Genomic DNA, 22203 nt, shown 5'->3' with positions numbered 1-22203 from the left:
AAGAGAGGGGAGCAAGCAGGGCACAAACGCTGAAAAACTGAGGTACAGGGGAGCACGCACGCGATACGGGCTGGCAGCGGAACCCAGCTGGCGGCGGGCGTTGCTTTCTTCAATCCAAAGAAAGACAAGCTCCCAATCTCTCTGAAATCCAGTTTCTGGGGAGAGACTGGGCTGTCTACCATCGGGTCAGAGAGTGAGGGTGGCTTGCTAGCAGAGCTGCGTGGAGGTACAATTGTTGGCTGCGCTGGGGCGCGAGACACGGGGACGCGGTTGGAGGTGGCTCACTGCCAGTCATCGCTGTTTGCCACGCCCTAGCCTAGTGATGCCCTGAGACTCCACCCCGCACAATCTACAAACACACCCAAGCTCCTAGCAGCGGCTTTTGCATATGAATGGCCTTCTCTATTGCAGTTTAACCCTAGTAAACGTGCAACCCGGTACAGACAGCTTCAAAGCCTCCAAGCTCCAAGCAGGGAGGAGAGGACGGCAGTTCTCGCTATAGCTCCTGCAGGGTGGCCTCAGACAGTAGCTGAACTGCACCCCATTGGAGATCCAGAAGCCAGTATACCTAGTGGTCAGTGTGAGACACCAGATTTCAACTCCTCACATCCATAAGTGACACATTCAGGAGGCGGACTCAGCGAGCACTAAAGCCCCACTGAAACAAGTCCTGCACCATAAGCGTGTCTCCAGCGCAGCAGTGCTTCCATTATAGACACAGCGGGTCCTTACAGCCAATTGGCCTGGAGGTCAATTCCTCCCAGGGTACCAACAGCAATCAAGGCTTAACTACACCAAGACTTTGCACTCAGCCCACAAAGGGGTGGTGTACCAAGAGCAACCACCTAGGGTGATTGGGGAAGCTGAGCTACTGGCCCCTATAGGTCACTGACCACACAAAGCCACTCCATCAACACAGGGAGGCAGCCAAAATGCGGAGACACCGAAGCATGTCACAAATAGGAGAGATGGAGGAAAGTAAACTACTGGACGACACAGTGTTCAGAACCACATTTATAAGGTTACTCAAGAATCTTCTAAAAACCGCTGAGAAACTTGAAGAGACTTCCAAAGAACTTAGTGAGACCTTCAAGGACCTTAATGAGAATGCCAAAAAATGGAAAAGGACCAGTCAGAAATTATTTATACACTGTCTGTCTGAAATAAAGAATATACAGACACTCAACTGTAGATCACCGTACCCCAAGAGTCAAACCAAAGATCTGGAATATGAGGAAGCAAAAAACACCCAACCAGAGAGGCGGAAAGAAAGAAGAATCCAAAAGTGTGAGGATAGCGTAAGGAGCCTCTGGGAGGGCTTTAAGCGTACCAACATGCGAATTTTTGGGGTGCCAGAAGAAGAGAGAGAGCAAGTTACTGAAAACCTATTTAAAGAAATAATGACATAAAACTTCCCCCACCTGGCGAAAGAAATAGACTTACAAGTTCAGGAAGCACACAGAACCCCAAACAAGAGGAATCCAAAGAGGACCACACCAAGACACATCATAATTAAAATGCCAAGGGCAAAAGACAAAGAGAGAATCTTGAAAGCAGCAAGAGAAAAACAGTTAGTTACCTACATGTCAGTAGGTACCCATGTCAGGGAGTACCCATATGACCGTCAGCTGATTTCTCAAAAGAAACTATGCAGGCCAGAAGGGAGTGGCAAGAAATATTCAAAGTGATGAACAGCAAGAACCTACAACCAAGATTACTCTACCCAGCAAAGCTATCATTCAGAATTGAAGGTCAGAGAAAGAGCTTCACAGACAAGAAAAAGCTAAAGGAGTTCATCACCACCAAACCAGGATTACATGAAATGCTGAAGGGTATTATTTAAGAAGAGGAAGAAGAAGAAAAAGGTAAAGGTAAAAATTATGAACAAAAAGACATCAAATACCTACCTACCAACAAGTGAATCTAAAAATCAAGTGAATAAAAAATCTGAAGAACAGAATGGACTGGTGAATATAATAGAATCAGGGACATAGAAAGGGAGGGGACGGACAATTCTCAGGGGCAAGGGGGTCTGAGGGGTGCAGGAAGGGATTGGACAAAAATCTTACATCTATGAATGAAGACAGTTGCAGGGGGTAAGGGCATGGGGTGGGGTGGGGAATCAGGTGGAGGGAAGCTATGGTGGGGGGGAAGAGGAACACCTGTAATAATCTGAACAATAAAGATTTATTATAAAAAAAACAACATTTCTTACATACCATTATATTGGCTGGGCCACAAAACTATTCGTTGTGGGCTGCAGCCCGTGGGCCGTGAGTTTGACATGCATGTTCTACACTAATCTTTCAGAATATCTGTAAATTGTTATAGTGCTCTATTTTCACTTGTCTTTCGATTTCAACCTAATACAAGATAAAATAAAAGTTGGACACCTGTCCCTGCACTAGTGGGTAGGGGATCATATCATTTTTATAGCTAAAAGTAAAATGCCAAGTGGTGGACCCAAAGCAGATTTTAATGATTCCACACCAAAAATAGCAAAGCTCGGAGGCCACCTGGAAGTTTTTATTTCGGATAAAAAGAGCAAAAACTGATCCTTGAGTTGCAAAATCCGGAAGCAGTTAAGGCAGGACACTGAGCATCACTCAGCAGCAGGAAGGGAAGAGAAAGCCTCTCCTGGAAACAGGTAACCTTGGGCATTTGAAAGACCTTCTCAGGACAACAGCAACTAAGCCACTTACACCTAAAGTGAACTCTGAATAGCCATCATAGAGAGCCTAATGCAGGAAAGTTACTGAGGAATGCACAACTGGACCACAGAGAAAGAAGGTCCAAGAAGCCTGACAAAAACAGACAAGGGCAGAGATGGTTCCCAGTACCACATGTGACTGGAATTCCACCAGTTCCAGGGCAGGAAACCTAGAGATGGATGTTCACATTCACACCTGTGATAATTCTGCAGAGAACTAGCTCCATTCCATGGTATCAGTTTATTGTAAGACGTTTATTGTGAGTTTTGTTCTAACCGAGGGTTTCTGGACTTAAGAGTCCACAAGCACAGAATGCAAAGGGGTCTGTGAACTTGGAAGTTTTTTGCATTGTCTGTATCTGAAACTTAGCTTTTTCTTTAATTATAAATGCCAATGACAAACCACAGTTTCTGTGACTTTGTCACCAATAAAATCCTGTATTTTTATGTGGGGAAGCATAGGACTTAGTTGGAAAGTCTGTAAGGAGGATTCTCTGAAAGGTGGGAGGCCTCTAGGGGGACCTTGCTGAAGGTGGCAGACCCTGTCTTGATTTTTCCAAACAAGTCTGAGCCCTCGGGTGTTTTGCTGGAATCTTTATGTTTACTCTTTAAACATCCTTGTTTAAAAGACACTACAGATACATGTATTTTCTCAAGGATACTTACCCTGCTGATAGTATCTAATAGTTAATTTTAGTTCAAGCTGTTGCTACAATAAAAGCCTAAGGAGGTAGGTGAATGGAGCTGTTTGATTCCTATAGCCAAACAGTCCCTTAGCCCTCTCTTTCACAGAAACGTGTCAGAGTAATCATTCATCCATCACTCAGGGTCTGCCAGTCAGCCCTGGCATTTTTACATCAATGTTAAGTTGTTGCACATACCTTGAAATAGCTGCTATTTCTTATTATCCTATATAATAAAAGGCTAATATGCAAATAGACCGAACGGCGGAACAACTGAACAACCGAACAACCGGTCGCTATCATGTGTGCTGACCACCAGGGGGCGTGTGCGGAACATGGCAGGCGTTGGCCGCGCGGGATGGTGGAGCAGTGAGTGGGGGTGTCAGACCAAGGTGGGGCGCCAGTCACTCTCATCGGGCCTCTGGTGGTTACTGAAAATTCTTTGCTCCTGCACGCCATGGTCCCACCTGGCACTCGCACCTGCTGACAGCACTGGCCCTGTTCGCAGCCGCTGCTGGCGCCGGCCCCAATTGCTCCGTGCCTTCAGCGGGTGTGAGCGGGGCCAGCGCCGTCAGCACGTGGGAGTGGCAGCAGCAGGAGCGGGGCTGCTGGCAGACAGGGGACCAGGGGCCATAGTGGGAGGGGCCGGGTGGGGGCGCGGAGGATGGGCCGAAACCTGCCCCTGTACACACCACAGCCTTGCGGCCCACAGTTCCTTTCAAGGTGCACAAATTTATGCACTGGGCCCCTAGTTTCATATATTAATAACAATGCACATATATACTACTAGAGACCTGGTACATGACATCCGTGCCCTGGGAGGAGGCCCTCAGCCCGGCCTGCGCCCTCTTGTAGTCTGGGACCTCTGGCTCCTTACCGTCTGCCTGCTTACTGCTCCGTAGGGCTGCTGTGCAGGTGGGAGAGGCTCCTGCCACCATCACTGCGCTCACCAGCCATGAGCCCAGCTTCTGGCTGAGCTGTGCTCTCCCCTGTGGGAGTGTACTGACCACCAGGGAGCAGCTCCTGTGTTGAGTGTCTGCCCCTGGTGGTCAGTGAGCATCATAGTGATCAGTTGTTCTGCTGTTCGGTCGATTTGCATATTAGGCTTTTATTATATAGGATAACACCAAGTTGATGTTGAGTGTGAAAAACACTAAACAGAGAGTAAGGTTAGACAGACTTCTGTACTACAGAATTTCTCAGAGTCTCATATTGCAAAAAGGAGTGTGAATATTTGAAGGGGATATTTGGTATGCAAAGCTGGTGTGGAATAGGGAGGCACTTTGAATTCACTCCTAACCTTTAGAACAAACTCCACAGTTGTCCATTCAAGCCTGGTTGGTGCTGCAGGGGATCAGAGGGGGGGCAAACCAGCTCAAGCATTGCTGCACATCGGAAACACTGCAGAGCTTTGAACATCCTCATGCCAATGTCACCAGGTTCCAGGTGCAGTTAAAGAGATATGCAGAGTGAGAACCACCACACTCTACTTAGGCATGGTGATTATGGTGAAGATGTGGCATACAAAGTGGAATATTACTTAGCAAGAAAAAAGAATAAAATCTTGCTAATGCGACATCATGCACAGACCCAGAGGATATTATGCCAAGTGCAATAAGTCTGACAGAGAAAGACAAATTCTATATGATTTCATTTATACGTAGAATCTAAAAACAAAAAAATAGATGAATAAACAAGGCAGAAACAGATCAAGGTATAGATAAAAAGAACAAGTCGATGGTTGCCAAAAGGGAGTGACATTTTAAAAAACAAAGAAGTTGTGGTGCTTGCCCTGAAAAAAAAAAAAATAAGATGGCAAAACGTATATAATTGAAACCAGGTGGTAGAGGTCCTTTACACCATTCCTCTTTTGGGTAAGTTAGAACATTCCCATAATAAAAAGTTAAGATACAGCCCCACCGGCATGGCTCAGTGGTTGAGCCATCAACCTATGAATCAGGAGATCCCCATTCGATTCTGGTCAGGACACATACCCAGGTTGTGGGCTCAACCCCCAGTGTGGGCGTGCAGGGAGGCAGCCAATCAATAATTCTCTCTCATCATTGATGTTTCTCTTTCTCTCTCTCCCCTCTCCCTTCCTCTCTGAAATCAATAAAAAAATATATTTTTTAAAAACTTAAAATACAGCCCTAGCCAGTTTGGTTCTGTGGAAAGAGCATCGGCCTGCAGACTGAAGGGTCCCAGGTTCGGTTCCGGTCAAGGGCACATGCCCGGGTTGCAGGCTCGGTCCCCAGGGTGGGGCGTGCAGGAGGCAGCCAATCCATGATTCTCTCTCATCATTGATGTTTCCATCTCTCTCTTCTTCTCCCTTCCTCTCTGAAATCAATAAAAGTATATTTTTAAAAAATTTAAAATACATAATGTATTCTACTCTCCCATGGAGCTCCAGATTTTAAAAAAGGCTTCAACCTTCTCCTCTCCTCCTCCTCCCCCTCCTCCTCCTTCTCTCCCTTCCCTGCCTCCCCCCAGGCTTGCCCTGTGCCCTCGCATGTTCTCTCTCCACAGCAGCCATGAGGGCCTAGCAGCCGTGCAGACTCCAGGCGAGGGCTCCAACCGCGGGTCCCCACACAGCGCCAGGCAAAGCGCAGTGGGAAACAGACCAAGCTAGCGGGATGGGGACAGAGACTAAACTGAACTAAAGCCTTGGCATGGCAGAGAATTTCTGGGGCTGATGAAGACAAGGCTGGACATTTTCCACAGCGGGACGGATGGGGATGAGACCCCGGGAGCCTGGGGGCAGCCTTCCATTTCAACCCCAATCAACCTTACCGCCATACCTCATCCTCCCAGGCGTGGCCCCCGAGACGCTCTTGTGACACCGCAGGGACCTGGTTTCCACTGGCAACAAAAAGAACTGCAGCTGCGCTTTGAAAATGATCTTTAATTGGGAAAACTGGTGATATGAGGACAAACTGTTTAATGACGGAAGGGTAACAGAATATGTCACCCCCAAAATATACCACTTAGGATTATTTTGAGCTGAAGGCGATCAAGAATCACAGAGGAAGAGCTCTGTGCCCTCTCCTTAAAAGCCTACGGGCAAGGTCATAGAAGCCTCCCTCTGTGAAGGTGGCACCCTCCCCCCTACCAGGAAAGGGGAGCGCCCTTGGTGGTAGAAATGAAGAGCCCATACTGAGAATTTACATAAATACCCCTTATCTCCCATTAGTTCCCCTGTGTATTTCTTAGTGGTTTCCCCATCATGTATCATCCCTTGAGGTCCAAACCCCCTTTTCTTTGTTAAAATTGTACCTAAGTCCCCAAGTCTAACTACTTCTTTGAGTTTCACTTTCCTGTGAACTCCCTGCATGTAAATATTGATAAAAAAAATGGCATACCTTTTCCCCTGCTACTCTACCTTTTTGATAGTTCAGTTTGCAGGCCTCAGAACCCAAGAGGGTAGACGAAAAGCTTTTCCTCCTTGACGGTTTTGGCAACAAGGATGAGCTGGGGGGAGTAATCTGCCACTCACTCCGGAGGCTGTACTTGAGGTCCCGGCACACCTGAAAAAGCTGTGAGGATAGAAATACTTACCAAGTCAGCCTCCTGGACTTCAGATCAGAGTCTGGTCAAGTGGGAGTGCTAAGAGCCACTGCTTATCTTTTCCTTTCCAAATCTGGATTCAGAGAACACATTGTAATAATTAGTCCTTTGGCCCAACAGGGCATGGCTCAGTGGTTGAGCATTGACCTACGAACCAGGAGATTGCGGTTTGATTCCTGGTTAAGGCACATGCCCAGGCCAATCAATGATTCTGTCTCATCATGGATGTTTCTATCTCTCTCTCCCTAAAATCAATAAAAGTATTTTTTAATAGTATTTTATTTGACCTGATTCTTACAAATTTGAGTGTAAGTACTCTTGTTATTGATTTTTCCCTCCCAGGGGTAGCCATTGTTTTCCTTTGTCTCTGTCCTTGGTGTCATTTGTCGTAAAAAGGAGAATGATAGGTAACAACATGGGCTTAGGTCCTATAAGCCGCTGTTCGAGGCAGCCTTCCCGACCAGCGAGGTTACGGTTCTCACCAGACGGGCATCCATTTGGATAAACTTTTCTGTGAGTCACTAATAAAAACGATGATGGGATTCTCCTTCCATCCTGTTTTGTGTCCTGAGAGCTTGGCTTGACTCTCCCAAGACAAGGGACACCAAGGAGAATCCTAACAAACGAGCTTTGCTGAGTTTCCCTGAATTGACTAACGCTTACCTCATACCCTTTGACCTTTCAGAGTCCTCCACGACTGTCCACTCTTCATCAAACCTAGCGTTAAAATACTTTGGTCCAACTGTTTCTTCAGATCTTCATCTCCTATGAAGGCCCAGTCAGGCCCCACACTCCTTCCCAGTCCCTGATCCTAACTGTCTCCCACCCACAGGGCAGGACCTGGCTCACTTCCTACTGTGATGTCACAAGTCCCCAAGCATTCCACAGTATCCTGGCAACCAAGGTGAGGGGAGCTGAGGGGCCGTCAGAAGGAAGTCTTCCTCCTTCAGCTGAGGGAACATGGCAACGAATAGAGGAGCGACCCTCTTTGTCCTGCTGCTGTGCTGCTGGCAAGAAGCTGAGGTCCAGCCGATGAACATATTTTCAGGTACAGTCGCAGTGGGTGGTTGTGGCAGGTCGAAAACATGCTCCTTCCTCCCTGGGGCCTGAATCAGGCAGGTGGTGGCTTTCTGCCACAGGTCCCTTCTTCCCCATCTTCCCAAATTTACCACGTATTCCAGGGGGAACGGAGTAAGTTGAAGCCCTTTTTGAAATCTGGAAATTCCATGGGAGAGTAGCATACATTATGTATGCTAATTTTTTATTATGGGAATTTGCGTGTGTGTGTGTGTGTGTGTGTGTGTGTGTGTGTGTGTATGTGTGTGATTTCAGAGAGGAAAGGAGAGGGAGAAAGAGAAAGAGAAACATCAATGATGAGAGAGAATCATTGATCGGCTGCCTTCCTGCACACCCCACACTGGGGATTGAGCCCATTACCCGGGTATGTGTCCTGACCGGAATCGAATGGGGATTTCCTGGTTCGTAGGTCGAAGATTCAACCACTGAGCCATGCCGGGGGAGGGGAGGAGGCTGTATTTTAATTTTCTATTATGGGAATGTTCTAATTTACCCAAAAGTAGAGGAATAGTGTAAATAACCCCCATCACCTGGTTTCAATTATATATGCTTTGCCATCTTGTTTTTTTCTATACACATATACACACGTTTGTTGTTCCTGGGAGTATTTTAGCACTGTGCAAGATGTCTTATCATTTTATGAAAATGTTTTCTTGCTAAGATAAGGGCCTTTTTATTTACATATATCTACAATGTCATTAAACACTGACAAGGATTACAAAAATCCTGCAAACAATTGAATATTGGCTAATACCCAGCCCATTTAAAATCTCTCCCCTGTGGTCTCCGAATGCCCTTTTGCAGGTTGTTGGTTCTAATCACACCCAAGCAGCACCCATAGGCCTTTGGCTCTGGCTCTTTTATCCTGACCCCTTACGTATTGCCCACCAGTTTCCCGGTGAGAACCCAGACACAGGAGCTCCAAGCAGGGCTCTGCAAAAGAAACTCTACTTAGAGGTCAGTGCAGATTCCATGAGCATGGTTAAACTAGTAGGGTTGTATTTCTTCACTAGGTCCAGCTTCTGAAAAGTTATGGAAATCAAAACCTCAGGATGATATACATGGAATATTTGGTAAGGAGCCTCTTCTTATCAAACATCTGGTTTGTGTTTGGATGGGCTTGGGGGATTTGTCAGTGGGTGTTTTCCAGAAAACCTGGTGCAAATTGCATAAGGTGGATGTGATTTGGTTTGAGGCTAAAATCACATTCCCATGGCCCCACAGCTCATGGCCTTTAGTGTCTCCAGGAGACCGCCCCCTGCTTCCTGCGTGGAGCAGACGGATTCCAGGAACTCCCACTGCTTTGCTCTAGTCAGCCATGCTCCTGTCCCCTGCCTGCCCCTACCTGCCCGAGTTCTCTCTTACAGCTGAAGCACTGTGTGTGTGGTCACATCTGTAGAATCCCGCCCTTCACACACAGCTGGCCTGCTCAAGACAGAGGCCACGGATCAGAGCTGGCTCATCCTTGACCCTTCAGCACCTGGGCAATTTCTGGTCCACAGTAGGTGCTCAATAAATGCTTGTGGGTCCCATCAACATCTACTCTTCTCCATGATCCAGAATCTAACTAGATACCATGATTTTTTAGGAACTTAAAATTGGTTCTTCTGTGTAATAGCTGGCCCAGAGAGTGGCCAAGGTCTTGTCAAGGTGGAAGCAGGTATTGCCAGAGCAGCTGCACCAGCTAAGAATGCGACTGGCTTCATGAGCAGAATCTGAGTGGCAGTGGCTCAGCCATGCAGGGGTTGTGATCCTGTGTCATCAGCAGCTCAGTGACATGAGGCTGTATCCCTGTGGTCACCCTGGCCATTCCTGGAGCTTGTGTCCCATGGTCACACATGGAGTCCACAGCTCCAGACATCATGGCCACTTCCAGGGCAGGAAAACTCAGGGGTACATACAGTCCAGACACCATTTCCCTTCTATCAGGAAAAGCTAGATTCTTCACAGAGCCCATAGACCCCTGCTTATCTTTGCATGTCCCATAGCCCACCCCCTCTGCGGGGTTCTCAAAGTACCCCACTGGGGTGCATACACCGCCCCAGCCAGGTTCAGGTTCTGTGGTGGAGGAAGGAGAACGTGGCTGTTGAGTGGGAATGTGACAGAACCATGGAAGAGTGTTACCCCATGTATGCTTGTGACACCATTGCTTCCAGTGATATTAGGTTCTTCATCCCCTTTATTCGTGTATTCCACATGAGTGGGAACTGGGGTGACCAGTGTCTGCTTTGCATGAGGCTGTGGAGTTCCCAAGATGTGGGACATTCATGCTAAACCAGGAAAATCAGGGCAAACCAAGGCAGGTTGGTTGCCAGCATGTGGACTGGCTGGTCAGGGAGTCTATTGTGTTGCAGTTTTGGGGTACTGGTCAGCGTAACCATTGTATTACACAGATGAAGGGTGCTGGTCAGCATGACCACTGTGTTGCAGAAATGGGGGAGGGGCTGTTTAAGGGTGCCCATTGTGTTGCAGAGATGAGAAGATGGTCAGGGTGACCATTGTGTTGCCGATATAGGGGGACTCACAGCTGCCATTGTCCCAGACTATATCTTAGTGCTTATATATACTGCTTTATTTTAACCTCATAAAAGCCCAATATAATATAGACTCTATTTTACAGAAGACAAACCAAAAGTCAGAGAGGAACTTGTCCAGATCACATTCCCATGAGAGCAGAACCAGAATGTGGGTCAAGTCTGTCCAACATAAAGCCCTGCCTAGACTAAGTTATAGTCTTCCTGGGGAGAGGTCAGAAGGATATAAAGGGAAGAACAGGTCACATTAAGTAGCAATTAGAAAAGACATTTGTGCAAACACAGGGACAGCTTGGGAAAAGGCTCAGGGTGGGCACAGAATGGCAGCAGGGGCAGGAAGGAAAATTAGAACAATGCTCGAGGCCACGCCTCCAGCCTCATATCTTTGGGGGTCAATATTTATTACTCAGGGGATCTGAATGGTCTCAGGTCTATTAGTTAGGGAGGCTCTTCCACCTCAGACAAGTTTCTTAGAAAGCCAACTCCTGGGTGGGCGGGAGGTAATCAACCAAGGATCTTGTGTGCATATATGCATGGCCCATGGACACAGACAATGGGGCAGTGAGGGCCTGGGATGAGGGGCAAGGGGAGGGGGGCACGGGCTGGGGGGGGTCAATGGTGGGGGGGAAGGGGACATATGTAATGTAATACTTTCAAAAATAAAGAATTATTTTTAAAAAAGAAAAGGAAAGCCTACTTTTGCCCTGGCTGGGTAGCTCAGTTGTTTGGAGCATTGTCCCATACACCAAAAGTTTGCATGTTTGATTCCCAGTCAGGTCACATACCTAGGTTGTGGGTCAATCCCTGGTTGGGGTGTGTATAGGAGGCAACTGATCAATGTTTCTCTCTCACATCAATGTTTCTCTCTAAAATAATCCAAAAAATAAATAATATGCAAATTGACCATCACTCCAACACACAAGATGGCCACCCCCATGTGGACACAAGATGGCTGCCACAAGATGGCTGGCAGGGGAGGGCAGTTGTGGGCGATCAGGCCAGCAGGGGAGGGTCGTTGGGAGCAATCGGGCTGGCAGGGGAGTGGTTAGGGGGTGATCAGGGTGGCAGGCAGAAGCGGTTAGGGGCAATCAGGCAGGCAAGTGGTTGAGAGCCAGCAGTCCTGGATTGTGAGAGGGATGTCCGACTGCCTGATTAGGCCCAATCCCACCAGGCAGTCGGACATCCCTTGAGTGGTCCCACATTGGAGAGGGTGCAGGCTGGGCTGAGGGACACCCCCCCCCCCCACATGTGCACAAATTTCGTGCACCAATTCTCTAGTAATCAATAAACATACCCTCAGGTGAGTATAAAAAGGAAAAAAAACTACTATAGAAAGTCAACTGCCCTATCCATGAAGTCACTGATTTCCTGTTTCCAGTCGCAGATTTCGCAGAACTGCTGTGTAGAGCAAAAAGGAGTGGGTTCTGCATCACTGGCTTTAACATATTCTTGTGTGCTTTTCCCAAGATGAAATTGTAGTCCAAGAGTTTCTGGATCCAGATAAATCAATATTGTTTGAAACACAAAGACCACAAAAAAAGCCAATGAAGAGTACAAAGAAAAAAGCAAGTATACATTTTTTTAAACTCTTAATTGCATGTATTCCTAGCAGTGTATGGTATTAAATGCACAATCCCATTCTGGACCGTTTTTCTCAGTGGTTAGAGCATAAGTCCTTGGACCTAAGGGTCTCGGGTTTGATTCCCCAGCCCTGGTCAGAGCTCCTGCAGGAGGCAACCAATTGATTTGTCTCTCTCTCTCTCTCTCTCTCTCTCTCTCTCTCTATATATATATATATATATATATATCCCCCTTCCACTCGCTAAAAAAAAAAAATCAATGCAAATAAAGCACAATCCCATCATTTTAGCATTCTTAAGGCCAGCTATTTCTGGAGCAAAAGCAAATAGAGATGTGAAAGAAGTGGTTGTCCCAAACCATGTCTATAAAAACCTAGAGCAGCAGAAACAAGTTCACTTAATTTTGGAGTGATCTCTGGGGTGCATGGGCAAGCAAGGTCTTGGGCTTGGGATGAAAATGGGGCTCCACCATTGCAGGAACAGGGGGCACAGGAAAATAGGAACTTTCCATAAGCCAGCATGTGTGATGCTCACCTAAGCTTCTTAGAGAGCAGGGCAGTGACCATGACCCCATTTGACGGGATCAAACTAAAGTCTGAAAAAAGACACACCTAAGGCCACACGGCTGGTAGAGAATAAAAGCAAAGAACATGCTTTTTCAAAAAAAAAAAAAAAAACCCAGCTTCATGTTGTTCAAAATGAACATAAATAATAAAGAAGCACACTGAGGACCAAGACAGAATATTTGGTTGACATCTGCTAAGGAGAAAGCCGGGCACCAGAAATCTACATGCAGCGCGTGAAAATGCATAAAGCAGCAGGGAAGTCCAGCATTTTCTTGAAAGTTTGCATCCAGATAGAAATTCTAAGTCCTTGCACTAGCTCACCTAACATCTGCCCAGACCCACACTGCTGGGTTCAAGGCACTCAGATGATGCCTGACTCTCTGGTTACACATTAACTTTCCAACACACATTTCCAATGGAAACTCGATTAGCATTCCACCCTAATGTTTTAAAATAAATTTTGGACCAAAATGTTCATGAAAGTATATATTTATGCTTTTCTCCATTTCCCCTCCCCCCCATGCTCTTCATCAAAAAAGCCCATATTAAAACCAATGATCAGACTGATACTGATAAGCATCATGAAAAGACATTCTCTTCTGGGGATGAAGACAGACTTTTCCTTAATGGTAAGTGCAACCTGGTAATTCCCTTGCCTGAGTTCAGAGGCTGGTGGGGAGCACAGAGGGGGCCAGACAGCACCTTGCTAGAGGATGTAGAGTGTGAAGGATGGAGGTCATGGCTGCTTCACCAGGTCAGACAGATTTCTCGTCTCTTTCAGGGCTGAGGGACAGCCAGCCCCCACCCCTGCTCATGGGTCTGACCCTGGAAAACTAGGGCCTAGAGGAGCTGGCAGGAATGTCGTCTCTGCAGGCAGGTGGATGCCAGAGGGCAAGGAAGGCGCTGTCACACTGCCCATCCCCTCCCAAAGTTTCAGTTAAGTCACTGCTCCTCCCCTGGGGTGGGCCCAGAGTGTCCCCCAGGATGCCCCCAGGAGTGAGGAAGACAAAGTTTGCTGAAATGAAAAGCAGTGTGTCAAGGCTCCAGGACTAAGGAGCCAGCATCCCATGGGTGACAGATCTTGTCTTTACCCTAACGACTAAACAAGAAAGGACACCTATGCAGCTCTTAGGACACCCCTCTGAGACCCCACAGTGGACCTAGAGGGGGTCCAGGTTGCAGCTCCCAAGCCTGATGGTACAGCAGGCGCAGAAAGGAGAGCTGACTCAAATACATACCTCCAGGCCCCACCAAGTGACTCCACTGGTAGGCCCAGGAATCTGCATTTCAGCCCATTCCTCCAAATAGCCTTCTCGAGGGAGCCAGCCTCTAGTGTTTGCAAGGACTGAACAAGAATAAGATCCTAGTTGAAATTAATATTTCGAACACCTCTGGATTTGTCCCACTCATGGACGTCTGCAAATTGCCGGATGATTATAAATTAAATAGGGCTGGACATCTTTATGGCAGTGGGCCCACAATAGGAGAGGTGACAAGGTGGGTCTCTACTGAATCGACCGCCCATGAACTAGTCTCAAGAACACAGTCTCTCTGCATTGTACTCATTACATTCCCTGAAGAAGCAGGTGGAAGTAAGGACGGACTGAAAATTCTGAGACAGGCTGAGAATGAGAGGCAAGTGGGAAGAGTCTGAACCAGGGGTAAGAGATGAAGGAGAAAAGACTGAACAGGGCAAACCAGTCCGCCAAGATCTTCACAGGGACCATGAAATGTCCAAATCTGTCGTGTGTGCAGGACTGCCCAGCACGACTGTGTTTGTCACCCCTGATCCTCTGCTCAGTCCTGAGACTGGTCTGGGGGCCTCCACAAGGCCCTTCCTCCCTGAATGGCCCTCTGAGCTGCCACTAGATTTATCTGGGCCCCAAGGCAAATGCCACACTCTGCTGAAAAGGAATCTGTTTAATTGAATTGTTTTTGCTCCTAACCACCAAGCCAAGACCAGCCACTTCAGGGACTGAGAGAAAATAGAGGTTAAGAGTTTTGGGAGGGATGGGCAAGGGCCAGCCTACTAGGGGATTTGGGGCCAAACAGAAGCTAACCTATAGTCCGGGGCCAGGAAGGAGGTGGTGTCGGAGTTCCCCAGAAGAGGGAGGAGCAGGGGAGCAGAGAGCAGTGTTCTCAGGTCACCATAGCGTACAATACCTGCTCCACTCTGTCTTAATGAACTGATATGAATAAAGGGAAAACCCAGAATGCCATTGCTTTTGGGTCATTCGTCCCAGCAGCAGCTCTGTGAGCGGAGCCTTCTGGGCCACCCACCAGTTCTTGGGATGCAAAGAACCCACCTCGGGAGCAGCTGCTGTTTGGGTGGTTGCCCCAGGAGCAGAGGGGATGGTGGCCCACTGATCCTGCTTTGGACCCACCAGCTTCTTGACAAAAAGCCTAAGAGTTAGGGGCTGCTGACCGGCACAAGCCCAGACCATTGGTGAGCCCAGAGCCAAGTCATGCAGGTCCCTGAGATTCAGCACGTGAGATAGGAATGTATAACAAATGAAATGAGGCCAGACCCCAGCCTCCCACTGCATCATTTTCCTCCGCCTCTGTCCCCTCCCCACAGAAAGCCCAGGGTTCTAGGAAGTGACATGGTCAACCAGCAATGCTTCAAATGCACATGTAGTTCTGAGACGTGCCCTTGTCTGCCTTTTGCAATGCTGGGTGTCAGGCTCATTGTTATTATTGTTTCTAAAAGAATGTTAGGGCCAGGGCCAGCAAGCCGGGCTCTTCAGCTTACCACCCTGTCCCTATCTGCTTGGATGAAAAGGCAAAGAGGACTCTGGAAAGGCTTGTGGCATGTGCTCTTTAAAGGACTTACATCCACAGCATTGGGGCTTTCTTAGACTGTGCACATAGTGTGCAGATACCAGCGCCATCCCACCTTCAATGTGCAGATCATGAATTAAAAACACGCAGGCAGCACTGGCGACTCTTACACCCAGGCAGACCCGTCTCTTAAGCAATGTTCTGCCCCTCATCCTTAGACTGAAGGACATGAAGAAGGGTGTGAACGGCCGGAGAGCTGCATTGGTGGGGGCAGATCAGATTGACTGCAGCTCTAAAACATGGTGCTATGGCTCTGTGTGTGTGTGTGTGTGTGTGTGTGTGTGTGTGTGTGTGTGTGTGTGTGTGTATGTTTTCATCTTAATCATTTAGACCCATGGTCAGCAAACTGCAGCTCGCAAGCCACATGCGACTCTTTGGTCCCTTGAGTGTGGCTCTTCCACAAAATACCACGGCCTGGGCGAGTCTATTCGGAAGAAGTGGCGTTAGAAGAAGTTTTAAGTTGAAAAAATTTGGCTCTCAAAAGAAATTTCAATCGTTGTACTGTTGATATTTGGCTCTGTTGACTAATGAGTTTGCCGACCACTGATTTCGACTATTTGAGTATAATTCAGCTAGCGAAGGACTCCTATGCTGACATAACAGCTTCAGCTAGAGAATAAAATTCTTCTAGTCCTACTCCTGTTTTTCAGATGGAGAAACTGAGGCACCCTTAGGTTAAGGGATTCCCTGTGTTACATAGCAGGCTCTAGGTACATTGGGCACTGGCACCCAGGCAGGACTGATCGCCACGGTGTGGAGAGGTAGTTGGAGTTTTGCTAGAGGAGACAAAAGCCTTAGCATTTTTGTTTGGTCACAACAGAAGCCTGAATGGGTGAGGTGGCCTATGGCCAGGAAGTCTGACGTGACAGTGAGCCAGGGAATGAATGGATAGCGCCACAAGGATGCAGATGAAGTCTCCCAGACCCAGGGAAGAACTTCTCCTTCGCTTTCTGGGAAGGGAAACCAAGGCAGGCCTGTCGCTGTCTCACTCCCTGTTGTAATGCCTCCACGCTGCCGAGGGAACAGGAACGCAATTGCTGAGCAGGATGGAGAATTAATTACATCCTCAGCAAAGATTACACTGGTCCATCTGCATAAAGGCATTTATTTGCAAAATGTTGTTGTAGCGAGGCAGATTGTCTCTGGCTACCTATTAACGGAAGTGGGTTGCTGCTGCTGCTGCTGCTGCTGGTGTGTGTGTGTGTGTGTGTGTGTGTGTGTGTGTGTGTGTGTGTTTGCACTCACCCATGCATAATCCCAAGTGTACAGCATGGGATTGCATGTGTTGGCATGTCTGGGAAATAGGTAACAGGAAAACAAAAGGATAGGTAAAACAAAAACAATGAGAGCATTTAAAACAGTTCCTACTCTGACATAATTTTAGACTTACCAAAAACTCTGTGAAAGCATCCAAAGCGTTTCCTGTGTTCCCTTTACCTGGTATTCCCCGGTGTTAACGTCTTACAGGACTGAGTACAATTCCTAAAACCAGGACATTAACGCGATGCAACACTGTCAAATGGCCTGGAGACCTGATTAAATTTTGCCGATTATCTTACTAATGCTTTTTTTTTTTTGGCTCTAGGATCCATCCAGGATTCTACTTTGCATTTAACTGTCATGTCACTTTAGTCTCCTCCAATCTGGGAGTTCCCTGGTGTGTCTTTATCTCTCGTGACCTTGAAGAGCACTGCCTAGTTACTTTGTAGAATATCTTTCCATTTGAGATTGTCTGAATGATTAGATTCTGGTTATATATTTTCAGCAAGAATGTTAAAGAAGTGATATTATGCTTTTCTTTATACAGTACATGAAGATGTGCTTGACATGTCTTATTACCTTGTTCATTTATTCAAGGTTGTGTCTACGAGGTTTCTCCATAATCAAGTTAATTAATATATTTTTCCTTTGTAAATAATTAGTACTTGTTGGGAGGTACTTTCAGACCATAAAACTGTCCTATTCCTCATCATATTTTCACCTATTAATTTAGCTGCCATTGCTAATTTACCTTTAAAAATTATGACTGTAGTAGCTGCCCAAAAGTGATTTTTCTATTTCTATCATTCCTTCTACATAGATTAGTTAGAATTCTACTATATGGAAGAGCTCTAACTTCTCTCTGTTTATTCTGGGAAAGGGAAGAAATAAAACCTTCTACCTTAGAGAAAGGAGTGGCAAATTCTCACACTGTCAGGACTCAGGCAGAGATCTGCTGCTATTGGAGAAGTTAGAGAATTAAAACGCACTACCTCAAAAAAAAAAAAAAGACGAGGTATTGTATTGGGCCCAGGACTCTATACTAATATTATAGAAGTTGTTTTATAGGTCCCCCAATATTTTTTTATGTAAACAATCACATTTACAAATAAGGACATTTGTCTTTCTGACATTTATACCTTTTGTTTATTTTTTGTGTTTTATTGCACTGCCAGAACCTCCAGGAAGGTTTAAGTAGAAGTGGTGAAAATGAGCATTCTTGGCTTCTTCCAGACCTCAGCAGAAAACAGTTTAGTCTTGTCATTAAGTATGATGTTAGCTATAGATTTCTCACAGATTTAACGTATCAGTTTGAAAAGTTCCTTACTATTTTTAGTTTGCTGAGCAGGGAAACCTCTTGGCAACTCACTGACTCTATTTCCTGGGCTAGACTTATTCTCTCACACTAGTAAGAAGCACAATGGAACTTACAGTGGAATATCTCCTTTTCCTGATATTTGATTTTTTTAGCATATCCTATATAATAAAAGCCTAATATGCAAATCGACCGAATAGCTGAACGATGGGTCGCTATGATGTGCACTAACCACCAGGGGGCAGATGCTCAATGCAGGAGCTGCTTCCAGCCCACAGGCCCCAGGCCAGCCAAGGCAGGTGCCAGCAGGCCCCCCCCCCACAACCCCCAATTGCCCTGCTGGTCACCCTGCAGAGGGAGGTGACTGGTGGCAATGGTAGGGGTGGGGGGCTGGGCCAGTGAGCGAGCGGCACCAGGCTGGCCAAGGCGGGTGCCAGCAGGGGCCCCCTGATCACCCCACCAGTTGCCCCACAGATTGGCCCTGATGGCCAGCGAGGCCTAGGGACCCTACCCGTGCACGATTTTCATGCACAGGGCCTCTAGTTCTTTTATATTTGGCTTCTTAGTGATTCTTGTCATACCCTAATGGATATTTCATGATATGGGAATGGAAGATAAAGGAAAAAGAGGCACACAGATAGCCTGTTGTGTACTTGCTGATGAATATCGGAATATGTATTGACAAAGGAAATCTAGCTGATGCTTCCAGCACCTTTCTGAACTGATGGGGAGAATTAAAGGCTTATGGTGGGTCACAGGAACTTGGGAGACAGTGCAAGGGAGAAGCTAAGAACTTGGGGTTGAAAGCCAGATGGCCCAGTTAAAAGGAAAAATGTGAGTTTGGAATTAAACCATAATTGTCAAATTTTTATCATTGTGCTTAATTTTTCCCACAGAAGAGGAGAAAGAAATATTTTATCAGATTAAAAGCCTAAGAAGCCTGGGAAATATTATTGACAGTCTTCAAAGAGCTTTAGGTAAATGGAACCTGGGGCCATCTTGGTGATAGGTAAATGTGGGCCTTCTCTCTCTCTCTCTCTTTTTTTTTTTCTGGTATGAAAAGAAGTAAAGTGTCTACTCAAGGGACATGTGTGCTTGTGAACAGCTCTCTGAAAAAGCAGGTGACTCAGTCCTGGGTAGACCAGCTGTGAGCCCCACAGTAGTTTCCTGGTGGTTATCAATGCAGGGACACCTGGCTCATTCAACTCTAAATTTGAGGAGTCATGGGCCATGGATGGGCTTCCACTCTCCCTTCTCAGCCAAACTTATTGAGGGGCCCCTTCACTCTCCCAGGAATAACTGTGATGCCTGCGGCCACATTGTGTGGTTGCCTGCCCCTTATGACCAGGCCCAGGAAGGTCCCCAAACCATCTGTCACACCTGCCTCTCAATGAAGGTGGCCTCCCACGTGGGGCTGAGTCTCACATCAGTGGGGTCCCTTACCTCCCACCCTTTCCCACTGCCTTTTCAAATACGACTTCAATTGCTGAAGTTGGCCCATGCATTTCCCCTGTGGCTTCTGCCCCTGGCTCCAGACTTCTCCCCAGAACTTTCCAGAATACCTCTGAGTCTCTTCTCCAGGCTAACCCTCCTACTGTCCTCCCAGCCTCTCTGAGTTATACTTTGTAGTCACGTTGATGGTTCAATATCTCCAGCATTGTACATCCCATGCATCTGTCCACACACTCTAAGACTGCATTGGTTCTGGAAACACATCCCACCACTAATTTCAAGCTAATGTTAATGAAAACTTCTAAGGATTTGGCAAATGTGCTATTGCTAAGCCACATGAAGTTGGCTTTTTGTAGGTCCAAGTGCAGGGCCAAACATTTAAACTTGGGCTTCTTAATTCAACCTTTAATGTTTATTGAGCACCTACCGTGCACCAGGAACTATTCTAAGTTCTCAGGATTCATCACCATAGACACAGACACCCCTGTCCTCGTGGAGCTCACTTTCTGAAGGAGGGTCAGATGTGTCTCTTAGTTCCAGCCTGTTAGGAAATTTTCGGTCCTGACTCTTCCTATGGGCTGCTCCTCCAAGCCCCTGATCATCCTTGATGCGACAAGCCCACCATCTTGTCATTTAAATGCCAACGAGGATAGGATCTCGGGCACCTTCCCAGACACCTCTCAGTTGTACAAGTGGTCATCAGGCACAGCCCAGGAGCGGCTCTGAAGTAGGACTCTCCCCACCTCAGACTTTGCAGGGCCAGAGCCAGTCCTGTGGCCACGAAATCTCAGGCCCCACGGTCTGCACCCCATCCCCCATCAGGACCAGTCCAACACAATCAGAGGTTGAAAGGGAGATTAGTGGTGGCTCGACCTGCTGCAAATTTACCAACTGTACTGTCATCCAGCCAATTTCTGTTGCTTTTATGTAGATTTCAGGGGAGACTTGCCAAATTCCCAGTTCCCTGGGATTTGAGTGCTCTGACATCAGAACAATAAACTCTCCTATAACCCAAATGTCTAAAGACAGGGGCCTCTCCACTTAAAGACACTCCTGTAAGTCACCCAGGTCCTACATATTTGGGGGGCAGGAAATGGAAGTTCCTTGAATGGCAGTGGGGTATACAGGGCTTGGGTCCCCAGCAATGCTTGGACAGGAAGGACCAAAAGTCCTTGACCTCCCCAAAATAACATCACAAGAATGGTTTCACAGCAAACTGCCTCTGTGGGGAGAAGCCCACCAAAGCTGTGAGAATGCCCCCATTGGGTTCTGAGGCAGAATGCACTGGAAATGAGATGTAAAACCAAACAGGCTCGGGGGGGGGGGGGGGGGCAAGTAGATTGCAGCCTGGCCTGCCAGATTCTCCTCTCTCTGCTCTGTCCTACTCTCCTTCCTCTATTTGGCTTCATGCTCCCTCAAGAACCTGCCAGTTCTGTTTCCTATACCTCACTCACTGCCAACCTCACCTGAACCCACACTTCCACTTTTACCTCCATGCCAATAATGCCCATGTGAGCCCTGACTGCTTTGGGGTTTCTGTCTTGCATATTTAACATCCTCTGAGCATCTCCAGAATGATGTCTGCACCTTAAACCTGGAATGCCCCATAACGGTCTCATTCCCCACCCAAGACGCTCTCTTCTTACATCTCCTTCCAGTCACCCAGCAACTCTGGGGAAACTGAAGAAGAGACTGCCACTCACTGAGCGTCTCATCTACATGTAGAAACCAGAGGATCTGACTCAGTGCTGATGGGAGCTGGGTAGTAGCTCAGAGGGCAAGATTTGGACTGACCTGGCTTCAAATCTCTACCTAGGCCGGAATGAGTTGCATGACATTGGGGTAACCTTAGGCAAGCAACAGCAAGCACCTCCTAAGCTTCAGCTTCTTCATCTTCAAAGCAGGGTAGTCAGAGCACCTGCCTCATAGGGGCAGAAGGGGTTAAATAACATTTGCTGAGAGCTTAGCATGGTGCCTGCACACATACCCCGCCCATCTGGACCTTGGTGGTGGGGGGGGGGGAGGGGCGGGGGGGGGGAATGCCACACCTGAAGTGACCAGAGGAAAGTGCTTGCTTGTGGTTCAGGGACAACAAAGGAGTAAATCTAAAGTTGCTCCTAGCCCCACACTCTTCAGTCTTGCAGCCCCGTCAGTATTCATTAATATGAGTGAAACATGGGATGGTCTGAAGTGCAGGCTCATAGGAACACCTAGAATTTTTAAAGAAAATCTCCTCTTTTCAAACAGTAAATACTCTCAAGCAAAGAAGAAAGAACCATAAAAGTTTGTTCAAGGGATCCAAGCACCACAGGGTGAAAGAAAGCCTAAACTGAGAAACCAAGACTGCCTGAGGGACTGACCATTCACTCCCACCCTGTGGAATAAAAATAAAATAGAATTATTAATTATACAGAATAAAGAAGAATCATTTTATTCAAGGAGTGCCAAATAAAATGAACATATTGAAATATTAAGTTAAAGGGCCCTGGCTGACGTGGCTCAGTTGGTTGCTGGTTCGATTCCCAGTATGGACACATGCCCGTGTTTCGGACTCAATCTCCAGTGGGGGATGTGCAGGAGGTAGCCGATCAATGTTGTGCTCTCACATCAATGCCTCTCTC

At 47.1% G+C, this 22203-nt stretch overlaps 1 protein-coding gene across 1 annotated transcript; it reads left to right on the top strand.

Annotated features, from left to right (window-relative positions):
* The first annotated feature begins 7877 nt into the window (after positions 1–7877).
* LOC114232394 (sperm acrosome-associated protein 7-like) lies at positions 7878–22203 on the top strand. The gene is made up of 6 exons (XM_028148961.2): positions 7878–8005; positions 9048–9107; positions 12036–12137; positions 13254–13343; positions 19027–19107; positions 21830–22203. Exons 1-6 carry the CDS (start codon positions 7918–7920, stop codon positions 21913–21915), a joined length of 507 nt encoding a protein of 168 aa, XP_028004762.2. The 5' UTR covers positions 7878–7917; the 3' UTR covers positions 21916–22203.

Source organism: Eptesicus fuscus, chromosome 8 (genome assembly GCF_027574615.1).
Source record: "Eptesicus fuscus isolate TK198812 chromosome 8, DD_ASM_mEF_20220401, whole genome shotgun sequence".
Taxonomy (NCBI): Eukaryota; Metazoa; Chordata; class Mammalia; order Chiroptera; family Vespertilionidae; genus Eptesicus; species Eptesicus fuscus.
Note: the sequence above shows the minus strand (reverse complement) of the source record. Positions and strands in the feature narration are given on the sequence as shown.